The 26,264-nt window shown below is 52.8% G+C and overlaps 2 protein-coding genes and 1 pseudogene across 15 annotated transcripts; 1 reads left to right on the top strand and 2 right to left on the bottom strand.

Annotated features, from left to right (window-relative positions):
* Positions 1-664: 664 nt before the first annotated feature.
* LOC149914752 (zinc finger CCCH domain-containing protein 11A-like) lies at positions 665-7,684 on the bottom strand. Of its 3 annotated transcripts, none has more exons than XM_090125579.1 (8): positions 4,142-7,684; positions 3,593-3,800; positions 2,828-2,951; positions 2,288-2,350; positions 1,950-2,036; positions 1,325-1,660; positions 942-1,018; positions 665-820 (listed from the first exon to the last, which is right to left on the bottom strand). In XM_090125579.1, exons 2-8 carry the CDS (start codon positions 3,644-3,646, stop codon positions 764-766), a joined length of 798 nt encoding a protein of 265 aa, XP_089981705.1. In that variant the 5' UTR covers positions 3,647-3,800; positions 4,142-7,684; the 3' UTR covers positions 665-763. The 3 variants fall into 3 exon arrangements, with proteins under 3 accessions (XP_089981705.1, XP_089981706.1, XP_089981707.1); XM_090125580.1 differs by having other exon boundaries at positions 3,593-3,764; XM_090125581.1 differs by having other exon boundaries at positions 3,593-3,708.
* A 235-nt stretch (positions 7,685-7,919) lies between these two features.
* Positions 7,920-25,747, top strand: LOC149914750 (zinc finger protein 621-like). 12 transcript variants are annotated; one of them, XM_090125534.1, is made up of 10 exons: positions 7,920-10,146; positions 10,292-11,122; positions 11,250-11,301; positions 11,437-12,126; positions 12,676-12,734; positions 13,042-13,164; positions 22,791-22,871; positions 23,062-23,188; positions 23,779-23,889; positions 23,988-25,747. In XM_090125534.1, the coding sequence occupies exons 5-10, from the start codon at positions 12,729-12,731 to the stop codon at positions 24,578-24,580; spliced, it is 1,041 nt and encodes a 346-aa protein (XP_089981660.1). In that variant the 5' UTR covers positions 7,920-10,146; positions 10,292-11,122; positions 11,250-11,301; positions 11,437-12,126; positions 12,676-12,728; the 3' UTR covers positions 24,581-25,747. The 12 variants fall into 12 exon arrangements, with proteins under 12 accessions (XP_089981660.1, XP_089981661.1, XP_089981657.1 ...); XM_090125535.1 differs by having other exon boundaries at positions 7,920-8,599; positions 9,692-10,146; positions 10,292-12,126; XM_090125531.1 differs by having other exon boundaries at positions 7,920-8,599; positions 8,710-10,146; positions 10,292-12,126.
* Positions 13,774-17,037, bottom strand: LOC149914751 (uncharacterized; annotated as a pseudogene).
* Positions 25,748-26,264: the final 517 nt, after the last annotated feature.

Below are 26,264 nucleotides of genomic sequence, written 5' to 3'. Positions count from 1 at the left end.
CCACTTTGTTCCCATGGGTCGGGGGTTGACACCCCTCACTTTTGCAATTAAGGTTTATTTTTTGATAATGGGGGTTAGGGGATGTCCCCCCCATGTCCCCATGTAAACTAAGCATGCACGCTGCAGTTTTCAGCCTAGGCTTTTAAGAGCAAAGCCAGAAAATTCCACACCGCTCAGTACAAAGCTGTGCGATGATGAGAGTGACTCAAGCTCTGCCCAAAGGATGAAAAGTAGCATCAAAACGGCTGAAGAGAGGGGGGACAATGAGGCAAGGTAGCACTGCAGAGAAGTCAGGAGAACACCTCTGCCTTCTGGGATCAGGCAGCCGGCGGAGCCTCTCTTCCCCCAACAGAGACGCCTGCAGGGTGAGGGGCACACGCTCACTTCTGCTCAGTGCTGCCCCGAGAAACTCAGACAGCTCGAGACAGCTGTTCTCTAACTCAGCGCGCCTGTGCTCAGGCCGTGCTACTTGCAGTGCTGTGCACGTGCTTTGCAGGCAGTGCGTTTATGGGCAGGGCCAAGGACTGGTGCGTCCATTGCTTCTATAACCTGCAGCATCCCCTGATGGAGATGTGGGAGTTCTGACCCAGCGCCGCGAGTGGAATAACGAGGAGGTGGTGCAGCAGCTCACTGAGTGCCACTGGACAAATCAGGCCGTGCGCTCTTTGTGAATACAAAGCTCCAATTGTTTATTGATGGACTGCAACCAGAGTGCCAAGTTGGGCTGCTGCCACGAAGCCGCTGCCTTCTGATGCTCCTCCACTCAGTCCTTCAGCTGCAGCTTCTCCATCATCTCCACAAGGCTGTTCATTGTGGGGGACTGGAAAGAAAGAAAGTGAGCGTCAAAGTAGGACACCGCTTCCCCCAGCATTCTACAATCCCCTTCACATCTGACAGACAGAGAACAACAAGAGCCGTGTCTGTGCTCACCGAGGACTCACCTCTGCACGTGCAGCGGCAGCTCTCAGAGCAGCCTTCTTCATTTCTGCTCTCCTCTCTTTTTGTCGTTGTCGTCTTGCTATAGAGAAAGAGGAGAGAAATTCAGTTTGTCAACAGCAAAACCGCGGAAACATGGGTACATGAAAACAGGTTAGGAAGCCTCTCAGGGAAGGGTATTTCCAGTGGGACAAGCAGAAGGCCGTCATGGATTTCATGGGAAAAGAGAGGGTTACACTTTCTGGCACTTCCTTGCCATTGGACTCGGCAGCCTTCTACTCTTTTCCCCTCTCTGCAGAGAGAAGGAGAAAGCAAAGCAAATCCTAAACAAACTCCATGCACCTGATAAGGGAAGCACCTCACCAGGGCAGCTGCAGCACCTTCCTACCTCTTCGCTTTGAGGTCCGGAACCGCTCAGTCGGCGCTGGGGCAGGCCCAGGGTGTGTTGCTGGAGCTGGCACACCGCCTCTGCTCTGATGTGGGCTCTGAGCCTTCTCCCCATCGCGCTCCACCTTCACTTGTTTCTTGGCAGGCCACAGCTCTGCTTTTTGCTCCTCTTCCTCCACTCCCTTGCGCTTTCTTGCAGAGGTCTTGTAGAGGGAGTGGTTGTCAACTGCAGGGGAAGGTCTTTCCCCTCTGCTGGGACCTGCTGTTCCAGGAAGCCCTCCTGGAGCCTGGAGAGGAGCTTTTGCGTACATCTTGCCGTTTGGCTCAGCACCTCTCCCTGTTTGAATCAAGCAAGGGGAAGCAGCAAGATTAAAAGAGAGTCACACACTGCCTTCGGTCTGCAAAATGGGCCACAGTGCTAGGAACTCTCGAGTGTTCACAGCAATGGACCTTGGGATCTTGGCTGAACTGTGGGCCATTTCCAATTGGGACAGGAAAGGCAACTGTAATCCCCAGGGATTAAGATCTCAAGCAACACGCAACGACAGCAGTCCCAGGAAAGGACAGACAGAAAGCCTAACTAGAAAGACAGTGCACCAAACCCAGATGCTGCTGTGTGTCTGTACCTCTCTTGGGGGCTGTGCCACACTCCATGCTCCTCCCCTGGCTTCCTGCAAGGCTGCGCTTCACTGCAAGCCTGCTTGCATCAGCTTCTGTCAGAAAGGAAACAAGAAAGACATGAAGAGCATCTCTTTGGAGGAGCATTTTAGCACAGCCAACCACAAACTTCTGCTCCTCAAGCGTAGTTTCTTCAATTGGCCTTTCTGCTGCTACAACGCTGTGCCATTTCTGCAGTCAGCACAGATCTGCAGTGCCCCTTCTTTTCTCCTCCATCCCACACAGCCCTTCATGCAGCCCTATTTAGAGGCAGGTACCCACACCACAGCTCACAAGAGCTTCTTACCTGGGGAGGCTTTCCGTTTCCCCCCAAGCCCAGCACCATTCCATGGACGCGCAGGCTCCGTCCCTACAACAACAGATTGTGTGTTGATTTCACAGACACCAGGAGCAGCACTGTCCTGTTAGCCCACGTCCACCACAAAAACCAAAAGACACTCTTCTACAGCCAGAACAGAAACTGATCTTTAAACTGCAGTGCGCTTGCACAAAGCACTACTGCTCTCATTCCCGCTCAGGTGGCAGCAGAGGAACCCCAGTCTGCCTGACAGCTCTGCATGCTGCAGAGCAAAGCTGCGTCAGCACACAAAACGCTATCAGCTGCAAAAGTCGAGGCACGGATTTTTTGTCCCTACAGGGAATGCACTCAGCTCTGAGCACCACCACTTACACACACACTTCTGTCTCACTGCTGCCATCTGTTGCTGTTGGCCTCTCTAATGCTTCCACCATGATTACCGGACATCCCTGCAGTGCTGCACCGCTCAGAAGTAATACTTAAAATGCATTCTTCCATACTTCATGACAGAGGACTGCAGAGACTCACTTTTGCGTGGTGCTAAGGATGGTCTGTCCCCATCGCGTCCCTCTGTGCGCTGCAAGGCGCTGTTGGATCTCTGGCAGCCTGCTGGGTGCTGCTCCCTAGCACAGGGAACCGCGCCGCGCTGCTTCTGAGGAGAGAAATAAAGGAAGGGCCATGGAAACGGGCACCCAACGTTTGCAAAGAGATGCAGCGTTCCAGATGGTGCCAGAGATGGGTATCAGAGTGCTGAGACGTTAGTTATCACTAACGGAAACATTTGGGAGCGCATTCACAACATCTGCACGCGCTGCAATTTCTGGGCATATCCAGCTTTCTCATCGTTCAGGTGGAGAAGACGGGCGCTCTCAGACATCACTTCGGGGGGTTAAACCAACACACCTGCAAACACCAGCATTATTCCGAGGGAAACAGTGACTTCAGGTGCCACAGTTCAACCCATGCAAAATTACCGTACACAGCCTTAGCTCTTCACCACTATTTCTTCCCCACCCTTTACTACTGCAGGCAGCTAGAACAAACTTCTCAGCAGAAACCCAGGGCAGCTGGCAAACCATAACCAGGCGCAGCTGGCAGGAGGGCAGTGCCCGCTCTCTGCTCCCACCCTGCCCCAGCAGGTTAAGGAGCCTGGCAATGCTGTCCTGTTGCTGCAAGTGCACAACCCAGCCGCTTACTGAGCTAACAAAGGACCAGCAGGGCTCCCCCTGCTCCACCCCTTCCCCTCCAAAACCAGAGAAAGGAGAAACCCAAGCGAAAGAAACCCAGCCATACCTTTCCACGCGCAAAGCAGCGATGGTAACTGCGTCCGTCTCCCTGCTGAGACATGCTGGGGAACGTCTCAGGGGAACCTCAAGTTCCCAGGGTCCTCTCCACAGGGACTGCCTGCACTGTTGGAAAGAGCTGGCTTCACTCTCTCTTCAAGTGCCTCGATCCCCAAAATCTCCTTTTGGAAAGGAAAAAGAAACCCTAAGGAAAGAACCTGCAAGTGAAAAACAGTGAGGAAGAAGCATTTTCCCAGCATTCTTCTGCTGTGCAGTTTAGACTCTTGGGCAGGGCAATGTCTCGAAACCAGCTGGTTACAAGGACTGTCCCCAAAATACACCCAGCTCCTGTACAGCTGCCATGATTTCTGACAGCAAGTGTTCTCCATCTCCTCAATAGTTACGCGCCTTGAAGCACATGGCTGGTGTTGCTGTCCTGAAGAAAACTCCCTCTGTCTCACCGCCAGCCGGGACGAGGGCTGATGCAGCGTGCCCACCCCAGCCCAGCTTTCCTGCTGAGACACCTCCCAGCAACCACCCAGCACCAAACCCAGCTCACCTGCTCGGCCTGCTCAGCCTGAGCTGTGCCCAGCTCACGCACACGCCGCAGCGGTGCTTCCGACGGGCTCTCGCAGGGTGATCTCTCAAGGAAAGCTCACAGCTCAGTCTCTGCGTGCAGCACGCTCACCAGAGCACCAGCTCTGCTCACCGGCTGTGCCACAAACACTCCCACCTCGGCGATGACTGTGACCTCAGCGAGTGCCCGCATCACTTCTGTGCTTCCATCATAAGCAAAGGGCGTGCTCACCTCCCAGATCCAAATTTTAGGAAATCAACACCACGGTCTCCCAACGGGTTTATTTAAGTAAAAGAACAGAGAAATTAAGATGACCCTCGTGCAGCCAGTTCTTGCTCAGGTGCTGCACGATCGGACCAAGGAGATGTTACCCCCACGCTGCCTCCAGCTTGGAGGATTTGAGCTCCCAAGCAACTAGCAAGCATTTGGATGTGCCCTCCCCCTGCTTTTTACAAGGACAGACGAGTCCTTCTTGGGATGCCAGCTATTCTGCAAAGGCGGAATAGCTCTGTTCTTGGGCCGCAGCTCCATGGCCACGCGCTTCTCAAATACTGGGGCTGCATTACCTCCTGGGCATCCACACGTGCTCTGACTCTCCCGCAGGGTTTCTGGCTTCCTGCTGGGGAGCTTCTCATCTTCTGCAATATCATTCCTGCCTCCTCTGGTACCATCCTGGGAGATGCTGCAGAGCTCATGAGCCTGAACTACCTTCCTCCCATCAGCAGCTGCTCTTGGCTTTAAAGAAGTGCCAGCACCTACGAATCAGCTTGGAGAAAGTAATTCTGGGGACCCAGAGACACTGCAAGTCTCAATGCAGCTCCCACAAGAACGCTGCTGTTAAATCCATAGAATCATAGAATGGATCAGGTTGGAAAAGACCTGAAAGATCATCGAGTCCAACCGCAACCTGACCATACTCCCCTAACTCTAACAACCCACCACTCAATCATGTCCCTGAGCACCACATCCAGAGCTCTTTAAACACGTTCAGGGACAGCCAGGACACATCCCCAATTAGCCAGGACTGCTGAAGGATGATGGAGAGCAGCTTGGCAGCCACGTCTGCCAACCCCCTCAGCACCCCAAGGTTCAATCCATCCGGCCCCATGGCTTTCAAAGCAGGTTTTGTTTCTTTAATTATTGTCTCCCATTCTATCTTTTCTTTTAGAAAGGAATCTAAAAGATGAAAAGTAAGAAAGTACTAAAGGGGAGAGGGAAAGAAAAGGGGAGAGGGAAAGAAAAGGGGAGAGGGAAAGAAAAGGGGAGAGGGAAAGAAAAGGGGAGAGGGAAAGAAAAGATGGAAAACAGAAAACAAAATGAAAAAAGGTAAAAAAGGGAAGAAAAGAAGAAAAAGGAAAGGAGAAAAAACCATCCTTCCATCACCATTGCTGCCACAAGCACTAAACCATATCCTGTAACTCCTAATCCAGATGCCTCTTGAACACTGCCAGGGACGGCGACTCCACCACCTCCCTGGGCAGCCATTCCAGTGCCTGGCTGCTCTCTGAGAGAACAAGTTCTTCCTTATGTCCAACCTAAACCTCCTCTGGTACAACTTATGGCCATTTGCTCAGGTCCTGTTTGTTGCCTGGGAGAAGAGGCCAAACCCCTCCTCATCACAGCCTCCATTCAGGAAGTTGTAGACACGTTCCAGGGCCTCAATGTCTTTTTTTGTAGTGAGCGGCCCAAAACTGAACACAGTGCTCAATGCGTGGCCTCACCAGGGCTGAGTACAGGGGGATGATTCCCTCCCTGCTCCTGCTGGCCACGCTATTTCTAATGCAAGATGCTGTTGGCCCTCTTGGCCACCTGGGCACACCTCTGTCCCTGGAAAGGTGATGGAACAGCTTGTGCTGGATGCCATCTCCAGACAACTGGAAGAAAAGGAGGTTATCAGGAGTAATCAGCAAGGGTTCACCAGGGGGAGGGCATGCTTGACCAAACTGGTAGCCTTCTACGATGTTGTCACTGGCTGGGTGGATGTAGTGCATGTGGTCTACCTTGATTTCAGCAAGGCGTTTGATACCGTCTCCCACAACATCCTTATGACAAAGCTGAGGAAGTGTGGACAGATGAGTGGACAGTGAGGTGGGTTGAGAATTGGCTGACTGGCAGAGCGCAGAGGGTCGTCGTTGGCGGTGCAGAGTCCGGTTGGAGACCTGTAACCAGCGGTGTTCCTCAGGGGTCGGTGCTGGGTCCGGTCTTGTTCAACATCTTCATCAATGTCCTCGATGAGGGAATAGTGCTCACCCTCAGCAAGGGTGATCTGTGAGGCCCCGTGTACTGAAAGGCAGCCACACGGTCTCCCATGAGCCTTCTGTTCTCCGGGCTCAACAAGCCCAAACCTCTCAGTCTCTCTCCAAAGGAGACATTCCCGATGCTTTGAAGCCTTTGAAGTCACGTTCCTGATGTCCAAGTTACGTGCCCATCATGTGTTAATGCTGTTGTGCCAATCGGTGGGCTCAACAGCTGCAACAAAGACACCAACGTCTTTGGGATAGGCTTATTTTACTGCCTATGACAAAATAAAACCAACAGTAATATTGGCAGCGTCTATAGCCAAAAGAGAAGCTTAGCAGTAAAGGGAATAAGCAAGGCAGTGGGCCTACTCATTGCCACGTGAGCACAGTGGTGAAGAAAGATCCACGACCAATTGCCCCAGCACTTTACCATCAGCCAGATCCGCAGTCACTGGGGAGCCCCGTTTGCAGGGAGGATCTGAAGAACCTCTCCCAGCCATGGGGAAGTTGCACAGCAATGCATCCATCCCACGAGTGAGGCGTCCAGAGCTGCTGCAAGCATCTCCAGCCTTTCTAGCACGGAGTAAACCAATGTACGGAGCAGTCCGGGGGAACAGCCGCTGCCCTCTTTCTCCTCTTGGTTTTCACCCCGAAGCCTGGCCAGGGCTCAAGGGGAACAAAAGGCGTCGTGCTGTCAATCTTGCTGTAGCACGGGCCTCTTTGCCAAGACTGTCTGCCCAGCCCCCCCGCGTCGGGCTTCGTCGGGTAAAGAACTCAGCAGCAAAGCTGCCCTCGGCTCCTCGGGGAGAGCCCGCCGTCGTCACGGAAACGCAGCGTGACAGCACCGCAGGTCCCAGCAGCCCGGCTGATGTCACCGGCGCCGTGACTTCCTCTGCCTGCCCTGGAGCCGCAGCCCGAGAGCTTTCCGGCCCCCGGCCTCCCTCTCCCTGGTCAGCGCCAGCGCCGCCAGCTTTCTTCTCGGACAGACGTGAATACAGAAAACGGCAGTCGAGTCCTCCGCCTGCGGGGCAGCGGCTCAGCACGGCGCTGCTGACCGTTCGAGCCGAGCCGAGCCGGAACCGAAGGCGGCCGCCCGACTCTGCCGGGCTCGAACGCGTCTCGATCGGCGGGGTCGGTCCCTCTCTTTCGGGGCTGCCCGGCTCGGCCAGGAGCCGCTCCCGGACACCGGGCGTCCCGCCGCTCGCAGTCAGCCGCCGGTTCTCAGCCGGCGGCGCCCCGCCGCGACGCCGACTCCGGAGGACGGCTCCGTTCTGACGCGGGACGGACGGGGCCCCGAGGCGCGGGGCGGGCGGCGGCGGGGACGCGGGGCGGCGGAGCGCCGCTTTCCCGGCACGGAATCCCGCGGCCGCCATTGGCGGAGAGCCCGCGCTCGGCCCCGCCTCTCCCGCTCTCCTATTGGTCGGCCCGCGGAACGGGGCGGGCGCTCCCGGCGGGGTCGTTTGCGCCCGCGGTCGCGCCGTCATTGCGTCATCACCGCGCGCGTCCCGCGTGGCCCCGGCCCGGCTGCCCGCGGCGCTGCCCCGCGCCGCGCGCCCGCTCCGCTTCCGGGGCCCCGGGGCCCGCGCCCCCGGATCCTTTTCCTCCGCGCGGCCTTCCAGCCGCTCTGCCCCCGGCCTGCAGAGATGCCTCGGGTCGTCGTGACCGAAGTGCGGGACCGGCGCGTGGCGGTGTTGAACGTCGTTCCGTTGGCATCAGCCGTCGGTCAGCCCGTCCAGAGCCCTGTGCGGGGCCTTCGTTTCCTCAGGCGGATAACGGGAGGATGCCGGAGCCGAGGGGCGGTGGGAGGGAGGCGGGGACGGGAGCATCCTGCCGTGCCGCCAGCAGCCCGGGGGCCGCGTGCTGTGGGTGCCGGCACGAAGTTCCGCCGTCCGTCAGCACGGGAGCTGCGGTTCTGGTGCAGCAGCAGGAGCTCAGCGCAGCGCTGCAGAGAGCGGTCCGGCAGCACGGGAAGAAGATGACGGCCTGGAGCGCGAGTGCCTCAGCAGTGTCTGCAGCCTGCGAGGAGCCGAGCGGGGCTGGGGAGAGGAAGGTGTGGGAGTCCCGGGGAGGGACGCGCGATGGCAGCGTTATTGGCAGGATCAGCTGCTTCCTCCTCCACTCCCGACGCCGAGCGCTGGTTTCCTTTGAGAAGCAGCCCACTGTCACATCTGTGGGGTTCCGCAGGACACACAGGCATGGGGTAAGTTTAGGTTGGATATCAGGACAAACTTCTGTGCAGAACTTCTACAGCCGTGGGTGGGATCCCCCTGAGCTCCCCTTCTCCAGGCTGAGCAGCCCCCTCTCTCTCAGCCTCTTGTCATGGCAGAGGTGTTCCAGTCCCTTCACCATCTTGGTAGCCCTGCGTTGGACTCTTTCCAGCATGTCCAGCTGTCTCCTGTACTGGGAGCCCAGAGCTGGACACTGTTCTCCAGCTGCAGCCTCCCCAGTGCCGAGCAGAGCAAAAGGAATGGTGCAGAATACTGGTCCTTACCTGCTACAAGAGAAGTCAGGACTAGGGCTATGATGGGAGCGCATTGCTTTATGATTGACGTGGAGAACTGCTAGGAAGAAGGCCTGGTGGGCCTGAACACAGATGCCGGGTGGTCCAGCTTTTGTTTCACTGGAAACCAGGTACTCTGTGGGCAGCAATATGGAGATATGTTCTCCATGCAGTTGTGCCCCCGTGGCTTCTTTCTGATATGCTTGGGAAGTCCCACTAGAACAGGCTGCCGTGTGAGACAGAAGTGAGAGAGAAGCATCAGTTGTGTGGGTGGAGTTTTACTATCTCTGTGTTCACATCTTTTATGTTTGTCTTCTTTTTTTTTTCCAGTTCAACTCTGCATGCGTCGGTCTGCCTTTGCTAAATCCTTTTCTTGTGGCCTTAGGCAACAATCGAGGGGGTCTCAAGTTTCAGCGCTGAGCAAGAAGCGCAGGCACTCAGGAAGGCCATGACGGGCTTTGCTAAGTTGATCTCCCTCCATGGTCAACTTTTATTTTTTCCCCAGCACTGCGAATGGCTGCTCTGGTGGTTTGATAGAGGGAAGCATAGCTGCTTGCACTGCTCTGCTGCACAGCTGCCCTAAAAATTGTTGAAAAACGGAAACAGAACTGCCCTTCGTGTCCCGAAATGCAGCTGCTCTGGTGGCGTGGGTCCTGGCAGCTTTGTGTGCATCGATGTAGTCCTGGAGCTGTTGAGATCTGGCTGTGTGAGGGACTGGAGGTGGCACAAGACCAGAGGGCACTTCTGATCCTTGTGCAAGCATCCTGACTAGCTTCCATTTGTTTCTTGCAGGCACGGATGAAGATGCCATCACTGACGTCTTGACCAAACTAAATTTTTCCCAGCGTCAGCAAGTTCTGATCACCTCTAAGAGCACTACTGGCAGGGTGGGTGGTCTGCAGAGATGCACGAACGTGGTTGTGTCACTTGGGCGCAAAGTGAAAAATGACCCAATCTCTACAAGAGAAAGGTCGGCAGAGACTTCACCTGACCAAGGTTGTTTTGTTGTTCAGTTCAGAGCAGTTGTTGATGCAAGGAGGGTTGGAGCCTGAAGAGGAGTGCTGAACAGCTCAGTTCCTCTGTCCTCAAAGGCCGTCCCTTCTGCCAACTCCTTTCTCCTCTTCGCCTTCTAGGATTTGATTGATGACTTGAAGTCGGAGCAGAGTGGGAATTTTGAGAGGGTGATCATTGGGGTGATGACTCCCACCACCATGTATGACGTGCACGAACTAAGGAGGGCTGTGAAGGTTTGGAAATCTTCCTTTTGTATTGCTTAAGTTCTGGCCAAGGACTTACTGCTTTGTTATGCATGTCTTCTCTCTCTTAAAGAAACCTGGTTGCACGTCACAAGCAGGTGCTGGTATCTTAAGTCTTGCCTTGGTGATTCCCTAGGGAGCAGGAGCAGATGAAGGTTGCCCGATGGAAATTCTGGCTTCTTGCACCAATGGAGAGATTTGTGGCATTAATGAGAACTACAAGCTTCATAAGGAGTGCGAAAGGCTCTCTTGTCAGTTTCCTTCTGTCTGCGCTTCTTAATTGGAGGCTGTAGCACTAATGATGATGGCTGGAGTGCTGCAATGCTGCTGGGAGCCCTGGGCACAGTTCTGTACTTAGCTAGGTTACAGCTGGCAAATGTGGGCAGCACCCAGGTGGTGGCCCTGCTCCTAACGGATGCTGTGTGTGTGTTCTTGCTGGAATATGGCTGCTCCCTTGAGGATGGCATCGTATCTGACACATCTCCCATGTTTCGAAGGGTCCTCGTGTCCCTCGCTACAGTGAGCCAAGCTGAGGGGAGAAGGGGGTGAATCTTCAGAGCTGTGGGCACAGCTCTGCACTCAGTGGTGAGGAGCTCCAGGCTGGCTTTTTCTCACCCTGTGTGTCCCATGGCCTGCTCCTCAAACCCAGCCTCTCCGGGGAGGGAACTCTGACTCTGGGTGTGCATGAGTGCTGTGGGCTCTTCTTTAAATGTCCCAGTAAAGTGGGTTGCTGCTCGTTTCAGAAGGAAGCCCAAAGTACATCTGAGCTGCGTTTCATTTGTAAGCTAGTGTTCCCTTTGAAGGACTCCATTATCCATCCCCAGCAGCTTTTCATGAATGGGGAATTCTCAGGAGTTGCTTCCAGTAGATGCTCTGGTGAACTGAGTCTTCTATCCTTGTGTCTTTGCAGGGAAACAGAGATGAAGGAATGTATGTGGATGATGCCCATGCTCAGCAAGATGCTCAGGTGCGTGTAATGTGCTTCCCAATCTATTCTTGTGCAGGTGATGCATGGTGAAGAGAAGCCAGCCTGTGAAATGGAAATAATGCTTTTAGCCTTGTTTGCAAGTCTCTAATGAGAGGTCTCTCGACAGGCTGGCTACTTGGCAGGGGCAATGAGATTTTGGCTGTGGGTTGCCGTGCCTGGTAGGTACTTGTTGGAAAATATCCGTGATCTAGACAAGTACGCGCCAGCAGTGCTCTAGCTGCAAGGGATTTAAGATCTCCTGTACGCCCAGTCTTCTCCATGAGCCTTACTTTGTCACCCCTAATGTCTTGAAGTGCCTGTACGAAGCGGGGGAGAAGAAGTGGGGAACAGATGAGGTGCAGTTTATGTCCATCCTCTGTACACGGAACAGGGATCACCTGCTGAGAGGTAGGACCCCTGCACAGTGTCCTGGGTTTTTCTTTCCTTCCTTGTTTGTGTGTGATGCTTTTGTAGGAGCTCTGTAGCTGTCCAATAGATGTGAACTCTTCTGAGGCAGCAGGTGTCCTAGAGAGAGCCCCATTGCATCCATTCCATTCAGGCTGTTTTATTCCCTCCTGAGACTGAAAGGGACTTGAGAAACCTAAGTCCAACTGGCTGCAGCTCCAGCATGGAAAGCAGAGATCATGAAGTGTGACTGCCATTGGGGCAGGGGGGAGAGGAGCTAAGAAACTTGATTGGCAGCACAAAGCAGCAGGTCTTGAAAATGGTACTAGCTGTGGTAGGCCAATTAGCAAGACTGTTAGCAGTGAAAATGAATTATTTCTGTGGGACGATCCTGATTTAGCTGAGAGTGCTGCAGGGATGAAAGAATGTTCATGCAGTATATGAAGAGCTTGTTGCAAAGCGGTCCTTTGAATCTCTTTGACTTTTCGCCATGGACTCTTCCCCCTAGTTTTTGATGGTACAGAGGCATTGCTAACAAGGACATAACAGCATTAAATCTGAGATGGCAGGAGACCTGGAAGATGCTTTGCTGCCTGTAGGTGAGCGCTCTGCTTTTAAATGTTGTCTACAAAGAAATGAAATGATTAGAGGTGCTGTGTCTTCCCTTGAGTGACTGTTACGTACGGGTTTGTCTTTGTTTATGGGCACAGAGCAAGGCTGGGTGGGACTTGGAGCACCCTGGTGTAGAGGGAGGTGTCCCTGCCTATTGCAGGGGGGTTGGAACTAGATAATCTTAGGGGTCCCTTCCAACCCAAACGGTTCTAAGATTGTATGCTTTACAGACCCAGTCAGATGAGAAATGTATATTGTGCTGTATGGTATGGTGTGCCTGGCCAAAGGGAGCTTTGGCAGCAGAGGTTTGCTGTCAGGAGGCATGAAAGCCTTCATGCAAATACTGCTGTGTGCAGGCAGAGACATCAGCTCACAGCACATCACTGACTGTGGATGCCTGCACTGCGTTTGCTGTTTGTTGGCCTGGAGTTGCATCTTGACAGAAGAAACACCTGCACCAAGAAAGTGCTGCAGCGGTGTGGAAAAGCTCCTGCTTCTCCTGACCTTAATTCTCTTGTTCTTGTCTCTCCTTACAGTAAAGTGCACGTGAAACAAGCTTGCGTGTTTTGCTGAAAGACTGTATAAATCCATGAAGGTAAACAGATTGTGGAGTAAGATTGCTTGCTTCTTTCTTGCATTTGCATGCTTGAGTCAGCAGCATTGTGGCAATTGTGTGATGGAAGCTGCAGCCAGCCAGGAAACTGGCTTTTCTAGGACAGCTCAGGCTTTTCTGCACATCAGGGTAATAGTCAGGAGCAAGCTGCTAATGGATCGCTCCATTATGCAAAAATGCTCTAATTAAGAGCAGCTCCTGCACAAGACTGGGCACTGAGACCTTTGTGTCTGTGGGTGATTCTCCAGCAGGTTCTCTGTTAGCTGCATGTGGCTGCTTTGCTTTCCAGGGCCTGGATGCAGATGACAACACTCTGATCGGAGCGGTGGTGTCCCGCTCCGGAATTGATATGCTGGGTATCAGAAGAGAATTCCTGACCGTATATGGGAAGTCTCTCTACTCCTTCATGAAGGTAAGCTTGTCGATGTTAGACACAAGAAGTGGGATTTTCTGAGTGCCTTTAAGGAGATGATCCCCCCCCGACACCTGTTGGGCATTTTAGAGCAGCTGAGATGAAACAGACGTTACAAAAATGTACTGAAAATGTTCCTGAATATTCTTTAATTGTCTAGAAGATACAAACACTAAAAAAAAAAAAAAAAAAAAAAAAAAAAAAAAAATCTGTCTTAATAAGACTTTGACTTTAGTAGAACTTAAAAATTATTCATATTCCTTCTTTTTTTCTTTTCTCAGTAACTCAGTTTGCTGTGGCCTTTTCTCTTTCTCTCCTCTCCTTTTTTTTTCTGCACTCTTCTCCCTCTTTTCTCTGCCCCATTCCTTCCTTTCTTCTTCCATTTGCCCTTCCCTCTTTTGCTGTTCCCTCTGTTCTCCCCGCCATCTCTTTTCCTCTTGTCCTTTTTAGATCTGCTCTTCTTACCTCTTTCTCTTCCCCTCTTGCTCATCCCTCTCCTGTTCTTCCCCTTAAAAGCTCCTCTCTTCCCTTTTTCTTTGTTCTGCTCTATCGTTTCTCTCCTCTCCTCTCTTCTTTGTGGCAAGAGGGCTCCGAGCTCCCTTGCTGGTGTGGCGAGAGAGGCGCAGACTCCCTTGCTGGTGCAGAACGAAGGACCTTTATTGTAGGTGCTCACAACCTTTTATACCCGCGCAAAAACAACTGGTTACATGTAGGAGTCAGGTGTCTCCTGTGTGTTTGTGTCTGACTCAACTTACTGCTAAGCTTTTTTACACGTTAGCAAGATAATGACTTTGTTTATCCCACAGGGCTGCAAGTGGGACACTGGGATATGGGGTCGTATAGGGACACAAGGGGAACGTGAGGATGTGGGGAGTGGGTTGAGGTGAAAAGGGGGGGTGTGGGGTGGTGGTGGAGTGCTTTTAATTCCTCTGGAGAGGGGACGGGGGGCCCTGTGACCCGAAGGTGTGGCCCTGAGCCATAACCCCACGAGCCATAACCCAAGGTGACCACAAAAGCCCGTATGTGCCACCTTTACCTCACACGTTGCCTTCTCCTGAGCAGCACTCTGCTCCTGCAGCCTGTGGCCCCTATCCCCATATCCTCTGCTGTTACCTCCGGCAACCACCGTGACAAAGGCCGCGCTGCCTAGGGGCTAGCGATCTGCATTCGCTAGGGCCATAGCAACACTGACACCAATATGATGTAGAAGCAAATGACAATTTATTAAGGCACAACAACCCCTTACATACACATCCCTATCGCCTAAGCCCCCTAAGCATGCGTCACGTGTTACTCACACGTACTCACAGAGTGGGGGAGGTCCTATCGCGTCACAACCCGATACCCCGTTATCGCCTACCAAAACACAGCAGGGGGTCCTTTCACATCACAGCCTGATATCTCGTTAGCGCCTATGACAACATCTCCCCCTCCCCGTGCTCGGTAAAGCCTTGCCCCGTTACAGCGCGATATTTGCATACTGCCTAATAGCCCTATGTTGCATTTCTTACAGTCTCTCACATAGCTTAAGACACTCTACTCGTTGGTCAAAAGTCCTCTCAATCATTTGTTGCAGGCTATTTTGCAGACATCCTATAAAGCACAGAAAGCAAATCAAAAGACATGCAAAGATTGCGAGCCCTATTGCGAGAACCTTAAGCAATTGCTTTAACCATGAGCCCATTTCCCCGAACAGTCCATCCAGCCAACTGCCAAAGGGATCACTCTCTTCTTTAATCTTCTGCATATGTTTTTGCATCCATTGTAGCTGTTTATGTATTGACACACTGAGGTTAAAGCCGCACATTCCTTCAACATCCTCACATCCATGTCCTTGAGCTAACAGCAAGAAGTTAATAGCCGCTCTACTTTGTAACAGCGTATGGCAAACACTACTAAGATTTTCAAGCATTGCATTTAGCATAAGCGTTGTCATATTGGCTTGTTTCGCAGACCAACATGCCAGTCTTTCTATTTGGACTAAAGCTGCTACCGCTGAAACAAAGATGCATACTGTGACACTCCACAACTTAACTGCATCATCACACTCAGGTTCCAGGCTCATATTGCGGTGGCACCTATTAGGATGTAAGCTATGAGACACACTAAGACAGCCAGTATAATTTGGAGCAAGCATTGTTAGCTTCCCTAAGTAACACAGGCCACCAAGGGGGTTCTTTGGGATACCCTGCCAGGCTCTATCTCCACATATTGGCCACACTGAAAACACGGCCCTTGTCGCTGCAGAGATTTTTGATGTCGCAGGCTGACGCACTGGATAATTTCTCCTGGGGTGTTAAGCGTTCCCGGGGCGGCCCGCAACAATGCCCTAACATTTCTCCCAGAACTAACTTCCCCTTCATCTGCTGAGCTGTTGCTCCAGCTATTGCCCGAGCTATTGCCCTTGGGTGTAATCTGAGACAGCAGGCCTTTTGTCTGCCCTCTCCCTGTGCCGGCAGTAAGCTGCTCTTGCCCGTGTGGGTCGTACCCTCCTCTGCTCCCTTGACCCAGGGCGCACTGACACAATTCAGATAAAGGATACAACGTTTCACCCAACCGGTCTGGATATGGTGGCGGGGGGGTGAGTCAGCGAACGTCCTCTGCTATCTTGTTGTCTGTCTTCTTTCAGACTGGGCACTGTCAGTTCAGCTCGCGGCTCCGTCTCCTCTCGGTCCCTGTAAACAACCACCGCTCCTGAGCCCCCTCCGGAGCCCCCTGGGTCCGGTGTCCCAGCCCCGTCGCTGAGACCCAAAAGCAACCGAGCCTCCACCGATACGTTTTTTTCCTCTCTGGCTGCCTTCAACGCTCCTAGTATCAGGCCCCAAGTTTTTAGCTCAGATCCACCCTTCTGTGCGCTCACAATATGTTGCGTGAGCGCGGAGGTGAGATTGTCCCACCTCCAGTGGTCAAGAATCTCTTGGGGGGCGTTAACCTCCCCCTCCTGCTCTAACCTGGAGATAACTGCAGCGACCTCCTTCTTAGAAGGAATGTTCTTGTCACAGTAATCTTTGCACAGCTGAAGTATTACCTTAATTACCGGTTCCATGATTCGGACCTCAGCGCAGCACCGCTACCCTGCCGTTCCGCTGACTACGAATCGTGGCACAGCGCCCGTACCACGCTGGTTTCAGGAATTACAGTGGAATAGAGGAAATTGGCATTTCGGTTGGCGTTGTGGGCTGGGGTTTAAAGAGGAATATGTATTTGGTCACACTAACGTACAGCTATAAGGTGTGGGCTTGAGGAACAATAAAGAATCAGTGAAGTTTAGTATGGAGGAGCACGGGGAAAGGAAGTTCCCAGGCAAATTCCACTTGAGGTATTGCTGGGGATCCTGGGGGCCTCGTGAGCAAGAAAACTTTAATTAAAAAATGTAATCAGTGGTGGTTGGAAGGTGATGAGCACTTAGCAGTGAATATTGTTTTTGCGAAGGCAGGAGATGAGACGCTGGAAGCGAATAGCCTTCATCTGCAGAGACCTGGGAAACTTGATATCCCAGTGTTAGCACGGGAAGCCTTAGGAGGGGAGGAGCTGAGAGCAGGGCTCTAGGACCCAGAGATCTCCTCAGGAAGAGCTGAAGGAGGGGAGCTGAAGGGCCCAGGAGGTTCTGCCCTGGTGGAACGGGAAAGCACTTAGTGCGAAAAGAGGCGCTGGATTTGGTAATAGATACAATAACAGTTAAGGGTGGAGAAGATTAAGCTAAGGAAGGAATTGCTGCAAAGGGTGGTATTCGTAGAAGAGGCTGGAGCATCTAATTGGGTGTTAAATCCTTCTCTAACTCCATTAGGTGATGAATTTGTAACCGTAAGGGAAGCCACTGGCAAAAGTGAGGAGGTTTACTTTCTTAAGTCTTTACAACTTCGTATTTGTAAACAGGTAGGGATACACAAATGTTTGTAGGTGCCAAATTCACCAAAGCCTTTAGTAGGGCGAGATTTATCAGAACAACTGGAATCTTGAAATCAAGTTGAAAGGAAAATTGGAATGTAAGGTACAAGAAGAACAGTTAATGGAGGTGCTTAGTTTAGCATTGATCACTACCCCTGCTGGGACCAGGATCCCAGACAAAGGAAGTGATCAAGTCTATCCTGGGGTGTGGGTAGTAGAGACCCCAGGAAGAGCTAAGAATGCAGCACCACTAGCAATCGGAATAAAGCAGGGAGCTCGGCTGGTTTGGATTAAACTGTACCCCCTCAAATTCGGAGATGGGAAAGGAATCCAGCCAATAATTGACAGTTTTCAGAAATTCGGGTTGTTACTGGAGTGTGAGCACAAGATTTAAGGGCCATCAATAGAATAGTGTAGGATTTATACCCATTGGTAGCATACCCATACACGCTGCTTTCAAAATTATCAGGTGAATTGGCATGGTTTGCTGTTCTGGACCTAGAAGATGCCATTTTTGTCCACCATTGAGTCCAGAGAATCAGCTCATGTTTACCTTTGAGTGGGAGAATCCTGATTCAGGAAGAGCAACACAACTTACATGCACAGCACTTTTCCAGAGGTTAAAACAAACAAACAAACAAAAGTCCCACTCTTTTCAGGAACCAACTTGCCAAAGACTGGAGCAATGGGTACGGCCCCAGGACAAGGAACCCTGTCACAGCACATGGATGGCCTTCTGATAGCTACCACAACAAAGGAGGTATGCATAGCAAGGACAATTAGTCTGCTAAACTTTCTCGGACTTGATGGCTATTGAGTTTCTCCACAGAAAGCCCAGATGGCGTGGCCACAAGTAACCTTGGGTTACGAAATTGCTGCTGGATTCCAAACCCTAGAGAACAACAAGGAAGGAAGCGATTTGCCAGACTGTGGAACCTCAAGCAGCAAAGGCGCTCCGGACTTTCCTAGGGATGACAAGGTGGTGTTGCGTATGGATATACAACTATGGAATACTGGTAAAAACTCTCTATGCCCTTTTTAAATCCTATCCAGAGGTCCTCATTCAGGTTGAGGAGGGCAAAGCAGACTAAGGTTTACCTGTGGCAATTAGACACAGACTCTGTTGTTCGTGCAGAACAAAAACTTTTATTGTGTACAGTGAACTTGAACAATATGCTCTTGGTCAAGTGTCTTATGAATTGTGACCCTCCTGCTGCATGCGGCAGTGCTGGATCTTCCATCCTGCCCTGAAGGAGATGGCACTAGAGCTGGGCTCGTCCCTCTTGTGCCATCCCGTGGCACACAGGCCACTCACCTCTGTCAGCCACCTCAGGTTTGCCACTGGTCAGCTTGACCTTGATAGCATCTGCTCACTCCCGTGCCAGGTGCACAAGCTGGACGCCTCGTGATCACGTCGAGAGGCTCGGTCTGGCACAGATAGTTACAATCTTTCGGCTTTCTCCCTTCATTCTGCTGAACTTGTTTACATCTCCCAAGGTCTTTTGCTAATCAGAGCAAGAATGTCCTTCTTTTCTCCCGGCGATACACAGAGTAAAGGAAGCAAAATACAGGACCTGGATAAACTAATCGAGGGGGCTTGGAGAGCATTCAGAAACAGAGGACACAGAGGTGCAGGCTTCAAAACAAGATAATAGCTCCCGCCTCCCTGTTATGGGCCATAATCATGGCTGAGCTCAGGAAAACTCACTGGGGAACCGAGGCCCTGTATGAATAGTTGAGCCAACAGATCGTGGCTTGGAATTTATCCACCGCCTCTAAGCAGGTAACACAGCAATGTGAGATTTGGTTACAGAGTAATCCTAGAACAGGCCCCAGGGTGCCATGGGACAAATAGGGAAGGGACGTTATCCTGGGCAACAATGGTGAATTGATTTCTCTGAATTCCCAAGAAAATATATATAGGTGTACGCTGGTATTAACAGACACCTTTTCGGGCTGGCCAGAGGCTTTTCCCTTGCAGGACCAACAAGGTGCAGGGAGTAACTAAAATATTGTTACAAGATATAATTCCAAGATTTGGGGTTCCAGAACATCATATATAGCGATCAAGGTGAAGGAGTAAACATCGTGAGTTAAGAAGACATCTCAACCGCAGTGAACTATTAAGAAGACCAGACCATTGAAGCTAAGGATTAAGAGACAATATGTTTAGAATGTGTTTTATATGTTGCACGTGTTATATAAGACTTGCTTCAGCCTGGCGTGAAAATACCTATTTAAACATCACTAAAGGAATAGCAGTTAGCCTAAAGCTCCCTGATTGTTGGATACGTACAGCCTTGCCAAGAGATGGAGGAATGGAAATCCCTCAGTGTGCGATTCTCTCCACCAATTGGACACTATGGGGTGCAGCAGGAAGTAGGCGTAGGTGTGCAAATAAAATGGCAACAATAGGAAAAAGGACCTAAATTCAATGTACAGCTATAGACAGGCCTCAATGTAAGACCCTTCCTGAGAACTAGAAAGGACATTATGCAGGAGGAGACTTAGTGCTTCAGTGGAACGGCTCCTCCTCCAGGGATACAGAGAACTTCTTGGAAAAGAGTGAAGCGGGGAATGACCCCCTTATAGACAGGCCCTCTGGCTTCCACAGCTTTATTGGATGGTTTATTTCTAGTGAAGTGAATTAGTGTCAGAAGAGGATGCATTGACCCCCTCTGCGTTAGGGATAACGGCCCTTTGAATGTGTTACAAAACCATTTCTTTTTGGAAAGCTCTGACGTGAGCGGAGGAAGTACTTTTGGCCATGTGTACAACTGGGTTATCAGCGCAAAGGAAAGAGATGCGGCTGTGATCACAGCAAAGTTCAGAGGAACATCCCCTGCAGAAAGATGCGTAGAGTTTAAACACTGCCAAGTGAAATTTGCAGGCCATGTTTGCCCCACAGAAAATGAAGCAGAACAGGAAGCAGTCTTTCCTGGACACAAACCCCCGGTTACCCCGAGGGCGGTTCCTTCTGGGTGACCTTAAAGTCTGTAGATCTACAGCAGCAAACAGCAGCGCCGGCCCTCGTACAGCAGAGAGCTTAACCATGCTCATGCCGTGCAGAGAGGACTGAACTGAGAAAGCAGGATAGGAAGTCGTTAGAAACAGACGTCACTTGCTCAGTGAGGAGAAACGTGCCATGAGTGCCATGGGCAGCGCTCAGTGAGGAGAAACGTGCCATGAGTGCCATGGGCAGCGCTCAGCGAGGAAGTGAGCCAGCTGCAGGGAGATGCTGCCCTCGAGAGCAGGGCAGCCGGAGATTGCCTCCAGCTGGGACCTGCTCACGGGTGAGAGGAGTTAAAGGAGCGCCAGGACAGCAACGTGGGGATGTGCGACCGCAAGGATGTGCGAATGTCCCCAGCAAAGGCAGCAAGGGACCCAGCAGAAAGCGACGCTTCATTAGCGTGACAACACACAGCCCCCATCCCCCCTCCCTCCCCCGGGTGCAGACGTGCCATGAGAACGAGCTGCGAAACTGCCAAGGTCTGGCAGCCGGCTCGGGGCGTGCTCGCTGTGGGAATTGCTGCCCGGCACCTGAGGCTGTGCCGAAGCGGCCAGAGCCTGGCTGGAAGCCATCCGGGCAGCACCGCGGCGGCAGGAGGTGCAGCAAGGCCGTCCTGTGGCCAACTCCGGGCTGCGGGCACTCGGCATCCTCTGCTCTCCGCGACTCCCAGGAGCCCGGTTGCCTGCGCCAGAGGTGGGAGCAGCCTGCTCCGCACCCGAGGTAGGTGCCCCTCGTGGCTCGTGCGGAGGAGCTGCAGGCATTTTTCTCTTCCAGGTGAACGCCGTTTCGAGGCAGGGACTGGGGAGGGCTGCAGCACTACTTGAGGACTAGTAGATGACCTGCAGCTTTGGGACGTCAAGAAAGAGATTCTTTTTAAATCAGGGCACAGAGTTCTTACCGTCAAGCAGTATTAATACTAATTAGATTTTGTTCAGTAGCAGTAGTTGTTTGGTTGCTTGTATCCCTTACTCCCGTTGCTCTGTGTGCTTTTTTTTACCCGTCCCCTCGCGCACTGTCCCCGTGCTGCAGGAAGCTCTCCCTCTCCTTGCGAGCAGCACCCCGAGGGGACGGGAGCAGCGGTTCCCAGGCGTGTTGCAGCCCGGGTTGGGATCCGAGGGCCACAGGAAGGGGTTGGAGCTGGGACAGAGAGGGAGCGAGCAGAGGAGCTGAGCGTGCTCTGCTGCCTGCTTGGCTCTGTGTAACAGCCCAGCTGCGACTGTGTTTCTCCCTCTGGGCCACGGGAGGCACGAGGTGACCTCGCTCCGCAGCTGTACACGCATGGATCCATGGAAGCTTTCAGCTCCCCGATAAGTCCTTTGGAGTGTCTTAGTTTCCGCTCCCCTCGCCCTCCCCGGCAGCCCGCAGTTTCCCTTCGGGGACGCAGCAGCAACACCTGCCTCCAGCGGCCCTTTCCGCGTTACCTTCTGTGCGCTTGGCGCCGGGCTGATGGCTCACCTGGGGTCGTGCAAACCCTTCCCGAGGCTTTTGTTCGGGCTGACCGGGCAGCCGCAGATGCCTTTAGCGCTCAGCTGCGGGCCCTGAGCACGTCCAGCATCGGCGCCAGCTCCGGCACTGGGCCGTGTGATAGACGCTGGAAAGCTGAGAGCCTGTGGGCTGACTGGAGCACGCGTGGAGAACCGCCCGAGCAGCACGTCAGCAAAGCGCAGCCCAGGCTGCCTCGTGCAAAGGGCACCCGGTGCTGAGAACGGGCCCTGGAAGCGAGCGCCGGGTGCGTGCTGAGCTGAGTGGGGAGCAGCGCCCCCTGGTGGGGGGGAGAGGAGGGAAATGCAGCCTCCGAGGCATTCTTGGTGCAAGGAGGAAGCGGGGCTCGTTCAGCTTGGAGAAGAGAAGGCTCCAGGGAGACCTCATTGTGGCCTTCCAGGACTTGAGGGAAACGCATAAACTGGAGGAGGATCGACTGCTTACACGGGTGGATAGTGACGGGACAAGAGGGAATAGTTTTAAGTTGAGACAGGGGAGATTCAGGTTGGATATTAGCAGGAAGTTTTTCACCCAGAGGGTGGTGACACACGGGAAGAGCCCAGGGAGGTTGTGGATGCCCCATCCCTCGATGCATTCGTGGCCACGCTGGATGTGGCTCAGGGCAGCCCGGTTTGATGGATGGCAACCCTGCACACAGCAGGGGGTTGAATCTAGGTGGTCACTGTGGTCCTTTTCAACCCAGGCCCTTGTATAGTTCTATGATTACCTTCAGATATTCATTGTAACACAACCCCTTAGAAGCTCAGGAAGCTCGAAACTAATGTTGGGTCTCTTAAAGAAGGTCTGTGTCAGCAAGGTGTCTTGACATCAAGCTGAGAGGGATCTCTGTACAGGTGTGACCTCAAGAGACATCCCTGATTGTGGGGAGCTCCTGTTGTGCACCCAATGCTGTGCAGGAGGGCTCAAGGGGCGCTTGGGCTGCTCCCTGTTTAGGGGTAAGATGACTGACTCATTGCTCTGCATTGCCTTTAGGCATACAGTTCATGTACCCTCAGCTGTTGAACCGGGTGTCAGTGCTTTCTGCCCCCCAGTTTGAGTCAGCTGTGTGATTTGTAATCAGCTGTAGCTAGAGTGCTGCCCGTGCTGTTGCTGCTTGTGTTCCTGTGCAAGGCCTGCTGTGCCATCGCCCAGGCAGTGTCCTGCAGATGGGCTGTGGAGGGCTGGGCTGGGACAGGGACTGCTGCGTTCCGTCACAGCTCCCCTGCCATTTCTCTTGTCCCTGCAGGTTCCAGTTCGACATTTCCTTCTGGCCGTGATCATCTCACCTGCAGGAGAGCAGCAGATGGCCACAGCACATCCGTGTCAGGTAGGGGCTGGGGGAAGCAGGCAGGAGAGGGCGAGGGGCGAGGGATGCGAATGCCGGGGGAGAGGGAGGTGCCCTCATGCAGCACGTGTGTGCTGGGGCCAGAGAAGCGGCTGGGACAGGAGTTTGTGTCCTGTGCAAGCTGCTTCCCTGGGCCTTGGCTGTTCCCAGCAAGGAGCCTCTTTGCTTGCAGGAGCCCGTGAGCTTTGCGCAGGTGGCCGTGTATTTCAGCAGGGAGGAGTGGGCGCTGCTGGACCCTGCGCAGCGAGCGCTCTACCGGGACGTGATGCTGGAGACGTACCAGTGCGTGGCCTCGCTGGGTGAGGGCTTTGCTGCCTTTCCTCCTCGTTAGGGCACCTTTGGCTGTGCAGAATGAGCCTCTGCAGGCAGGGCCTAGAATAATAGCTGTGCAGTTACATATTGATAACGACGACAGCAACAAAGGAAATACTGAGAAGCGTGAGTTTCAGGAGGGATTACCATGCACGGCAGACTCATAAACGCCCCAGGGTCGGTGCTGGCACGCGGGCATCATCCAGGAGGGAGAAAACCAGCCCTTCTGTCGGTGCGCTGCACGGTGCTACCAGCTCCGGCTCATACACGACTCCCTGGTTACTCCTTTACCATGTAGGATTTTGCATTCAGTTGCCATAGACATTTTGATGCCTTGGTCATTGATATATTTTCAGAAAAGAAACAGGCCGTTCACAATTTAATTTTAAAGAAAACATTCCTTCATAATTTTCAGAGTTGTGAAAGCATTCTTTGCTCGAAAGGAAGCTGTGGGCCAGTATCATTCAGGCCCAAAGTGTGGTTTCTCCCTGGGGAGGGACACAGAGTGGAGCTGTTGAACAGGCACTGTGCCAGAAGGATGGAAATGTTCTCATCTCCCCTGTTTCTCTCGTTGAAGCTCCACTTGCAGCCCCCAGACCCGTGGTGATCTCCCTGCTTGAAGGAGGAGAAGAGCCCTGGATCCCAGATGTGCGTAGCCCTGAGGCCGTGCCAGGAGACCTCAGCCCAGGTGAGGTGGTGGAGGGAAGAGGTTTGGGGCAGGAAGAGCCATCTCTGTGTTTTATTTTGGGCACTGTGTGCTATTTCTGGATTTCCTCTTTCATCCAGCAGGAATCGGGATTACAGATATACTGGAGGATCAGCAGGAAAGTGGTGTGGCTGAAAGGCGATGCAGTAGTGCCTGTGTGGAAGAAATCAGAAGGGATGTCCAAGGAGGCCTGGAGCAAGGTCAGGGTGAGCACATCAAGAAGTCACAGGGAAAGTGTCTGCGAAAGACAGGAAGCATCCCACTGGACTTCAACATAGGTCAAGAGGAGCTTGAAGAACCCAGGAGCAAGGTTGTGTGCCAGAAGAAAAAGCAGAATCCATGCACCGAGTGTGGAAATAGCTTTGAAAAAGATTCCAGCATCATTAACCACCAGTGCATACGCTCAACAAAGAGTCCATACAAGTGCTCTGACTGTGGGAAGAGCTTCAAAAGGAGATCCCACCTCACCTCCCACCAACGCATCCACACAGGAGAGAAACCATTTCGGTGTCCTGAGTGTGGGAAGAGCTTCAGGGGCAGTTCTGAATTAAAGCAACACCAGCGCATCCACACAGGGGAGAGACCTTTTCAGTGTCCTGAGCGTGGGAAGAGCTATAAACGCAGGTCTAGTCTCAACATCCACCAGCACATCCACAGCGCACGCAGGCTGTAGAAGCATCTCAAGACGCTGGGAACCTTCAAAAGCAGTTGCAGTCTCGTTACCTACCAGCACAGCCACACAAGGTACAGAGCCTGCAGACACATGAACGTGGGAAGAGCTTCAGCCAGAGCCCCAGCTTGGTGACCAACTATGGCTTTGTGTGGTGATGGACCTTACAAATCCCTTGAGTTGAGGAAGAGCTCTGTGGCCAAACTGAATCCTCTTTTCCTTCTTTCCATGAGAATTATGCATATTGCTCTCCTCCAGCTGCAGTTGCTTTGCTGAGTGGTCATACAAAGCAGAGTCCAGGGTGGGATGTGTCACAGCCACAGGAAATCCTCTGCCAGGTGGCACATTTCTGCCAGGGCTGTGTGCAAGGAGAGTCACCTCTTACCTTCCCTGTAGAAACTCCTCTGCTGTGGGGCAGCAGGTGAGGACCCAAAGGAGACCTCAGCTGGCCGATATGTCACCAGGAAGGAAGAAATCCTGTCTGCAGAGTGTGTGGGAAGAGCTTCGTCTGGATCTCTACCGTCAGTAGTCCCCAGAGAAGCAACCAGGGGAGTCCCTGTGAGTGCCTTGACTGCAGGAAGAGGTCTGTCCAGAGCTGGGAGCTCAACTGGGAGCACACCAGTGTATCCACGTGAGGAACCCTACAAATGTGCAGCCTGCAAGAAGAGCTTTGGCCACAGCTGGAACCTGCTGAGGTTCCGGAGTGTCTGCACTTGGGTGAAGTCCAATCTGTGCCTGCACCAGTGAGTTCACGTGGCTGGAAGCCTTAGAACTGCCTTAAGTGTGAGAAGGGCTTTGTGCAGAGGGCAGAGCTCCTCGCTGGCCCTGCAGGTGGTGTTTCTGGTGCATCACTGGCACCCTCTGCAGAAGGGACTTAAGCCAGGAGCTTCAGATGGCCTTTCCTTGCTGCCCTAAGCAGTTCTCTCACCATGCCCGCTTTCCTCTTCTGCTCTTCCTGCCAGCAGCTTTTTGATGCCATTTCCTAAGGAGAAGCGGCAGTGTAGGGATGTTCTGTGTGTCTGTGCATGTGTTGCTCTCAGTGATCTGTGAGTGCTCTGATGAATCTGGGAGAAGGGTCAGGAGAGCAGTAATGTGATTCTTGGAGGTTTTCTGAGAACCATTTGTAGTGGAAAGGGAAGGGGGTGAATAAAGTAGCTGAGTTGTTCTGAAGCTTTCTTCACTGTGGTCTTGTTTTTGTTCTGAAAACAAATGTCAGCACGTGGAATGAAGAGAGGGAAAGGTGCAAGCAGGATTTGGTTTTGGTGCCTCCTCCAGCCCAGTGCTTGCTTTTGGGAGGGCATTTCTTTCACACAGCCCCATCATCCTTCCTAACTGTGCTGCACATTGGTTCTGCTGCTCTTCTTGAATGCTTTAATCAGCTGGTCAGAGCGGCTGTATGACGCCAAGCCTTGTTTGTCTGCAATAAAACTCCAAAAAGCTGAGCTTGTTCTTCCTCAGTGCACCATCCCAAGTTTCTGGAGGTGGTGGGAGCAGAAGGCAATGCAAACCCACGCGGTGCACAAGCTGCTCATCCCCAGAGCACAGAGATATCAGAGTGCTCTCCAGTGCATGCCTGCCTTGCAAGTGATCCCTTTTGAGCTTGAAGGTTTTTGCTTTGTCCTTGGGAAGGTGTGTCTGGCATCTCCTGCAGCAGGGCCTTCTCATTTGCTGTGCTTGGAATGCAGCT

The sequence above is a fragment of the Phasianus colchicus genome, chromosome 27 (genome assembly GCF_987193195.1).
Source record: "Phasianus colchicus chromosome 27, bPhaCol1.hap1.1, whole genome shotgun sequence".
NCBI lineage: Eukaryota > Metazoa > Chordata > Aves > Galliformes > Phasianidae > Phasianus > Phasianus colchicus.
The sequence above is the reverse complement of the archived record's forward strand: the minus strand, read 5'-3'. Positions and strand labels throughout refer to the sequence as shown.

Excerpts from the sequence above, each read along its gene's own strand:
- LOC149914752 (XM_090125579.1), bottom strand. The coding sequence starts at position 3,646 with ATGTCTCAGCAGGGAGACGGACGCAGTTACCATCGCTGCTTTGCGCGT. Across the intron at positions 2,037-2,287 it reads GAAACGGAAAGCCTCCCCAG|AAGCTGATGCAAGCAGGCTT; the intron begins GTAAGAAGCTCT and ends CCTTTCTGACAG. Across the intron at positions 1,661-1,949 it reads TGGCACAGCCCCCAAGAGAG|GGAGAGGTGCTGAGCCAAAC; the intron begins GTACAGACACAC and ends TGATTCAAACAG.
- LOC149914750 (XM_090125535.1), top strand. Across the intron at positions 23,189-23,778 it reads CCAGTGCGTGGCCTCGCTGG|CTCCACTTGCAGCCCCCAGA; the intron begins GTGAGGGCTTTG and ends CTCTCGTTGAAG. Across the intron at positions 23,890-23,987 it reads GCCAGGAGACCTCAGCCCAG|CAGGAATCGGGATTACAGAT; the intron begins GTGAGGTGGTGG and ends TCTTTCATCCAG.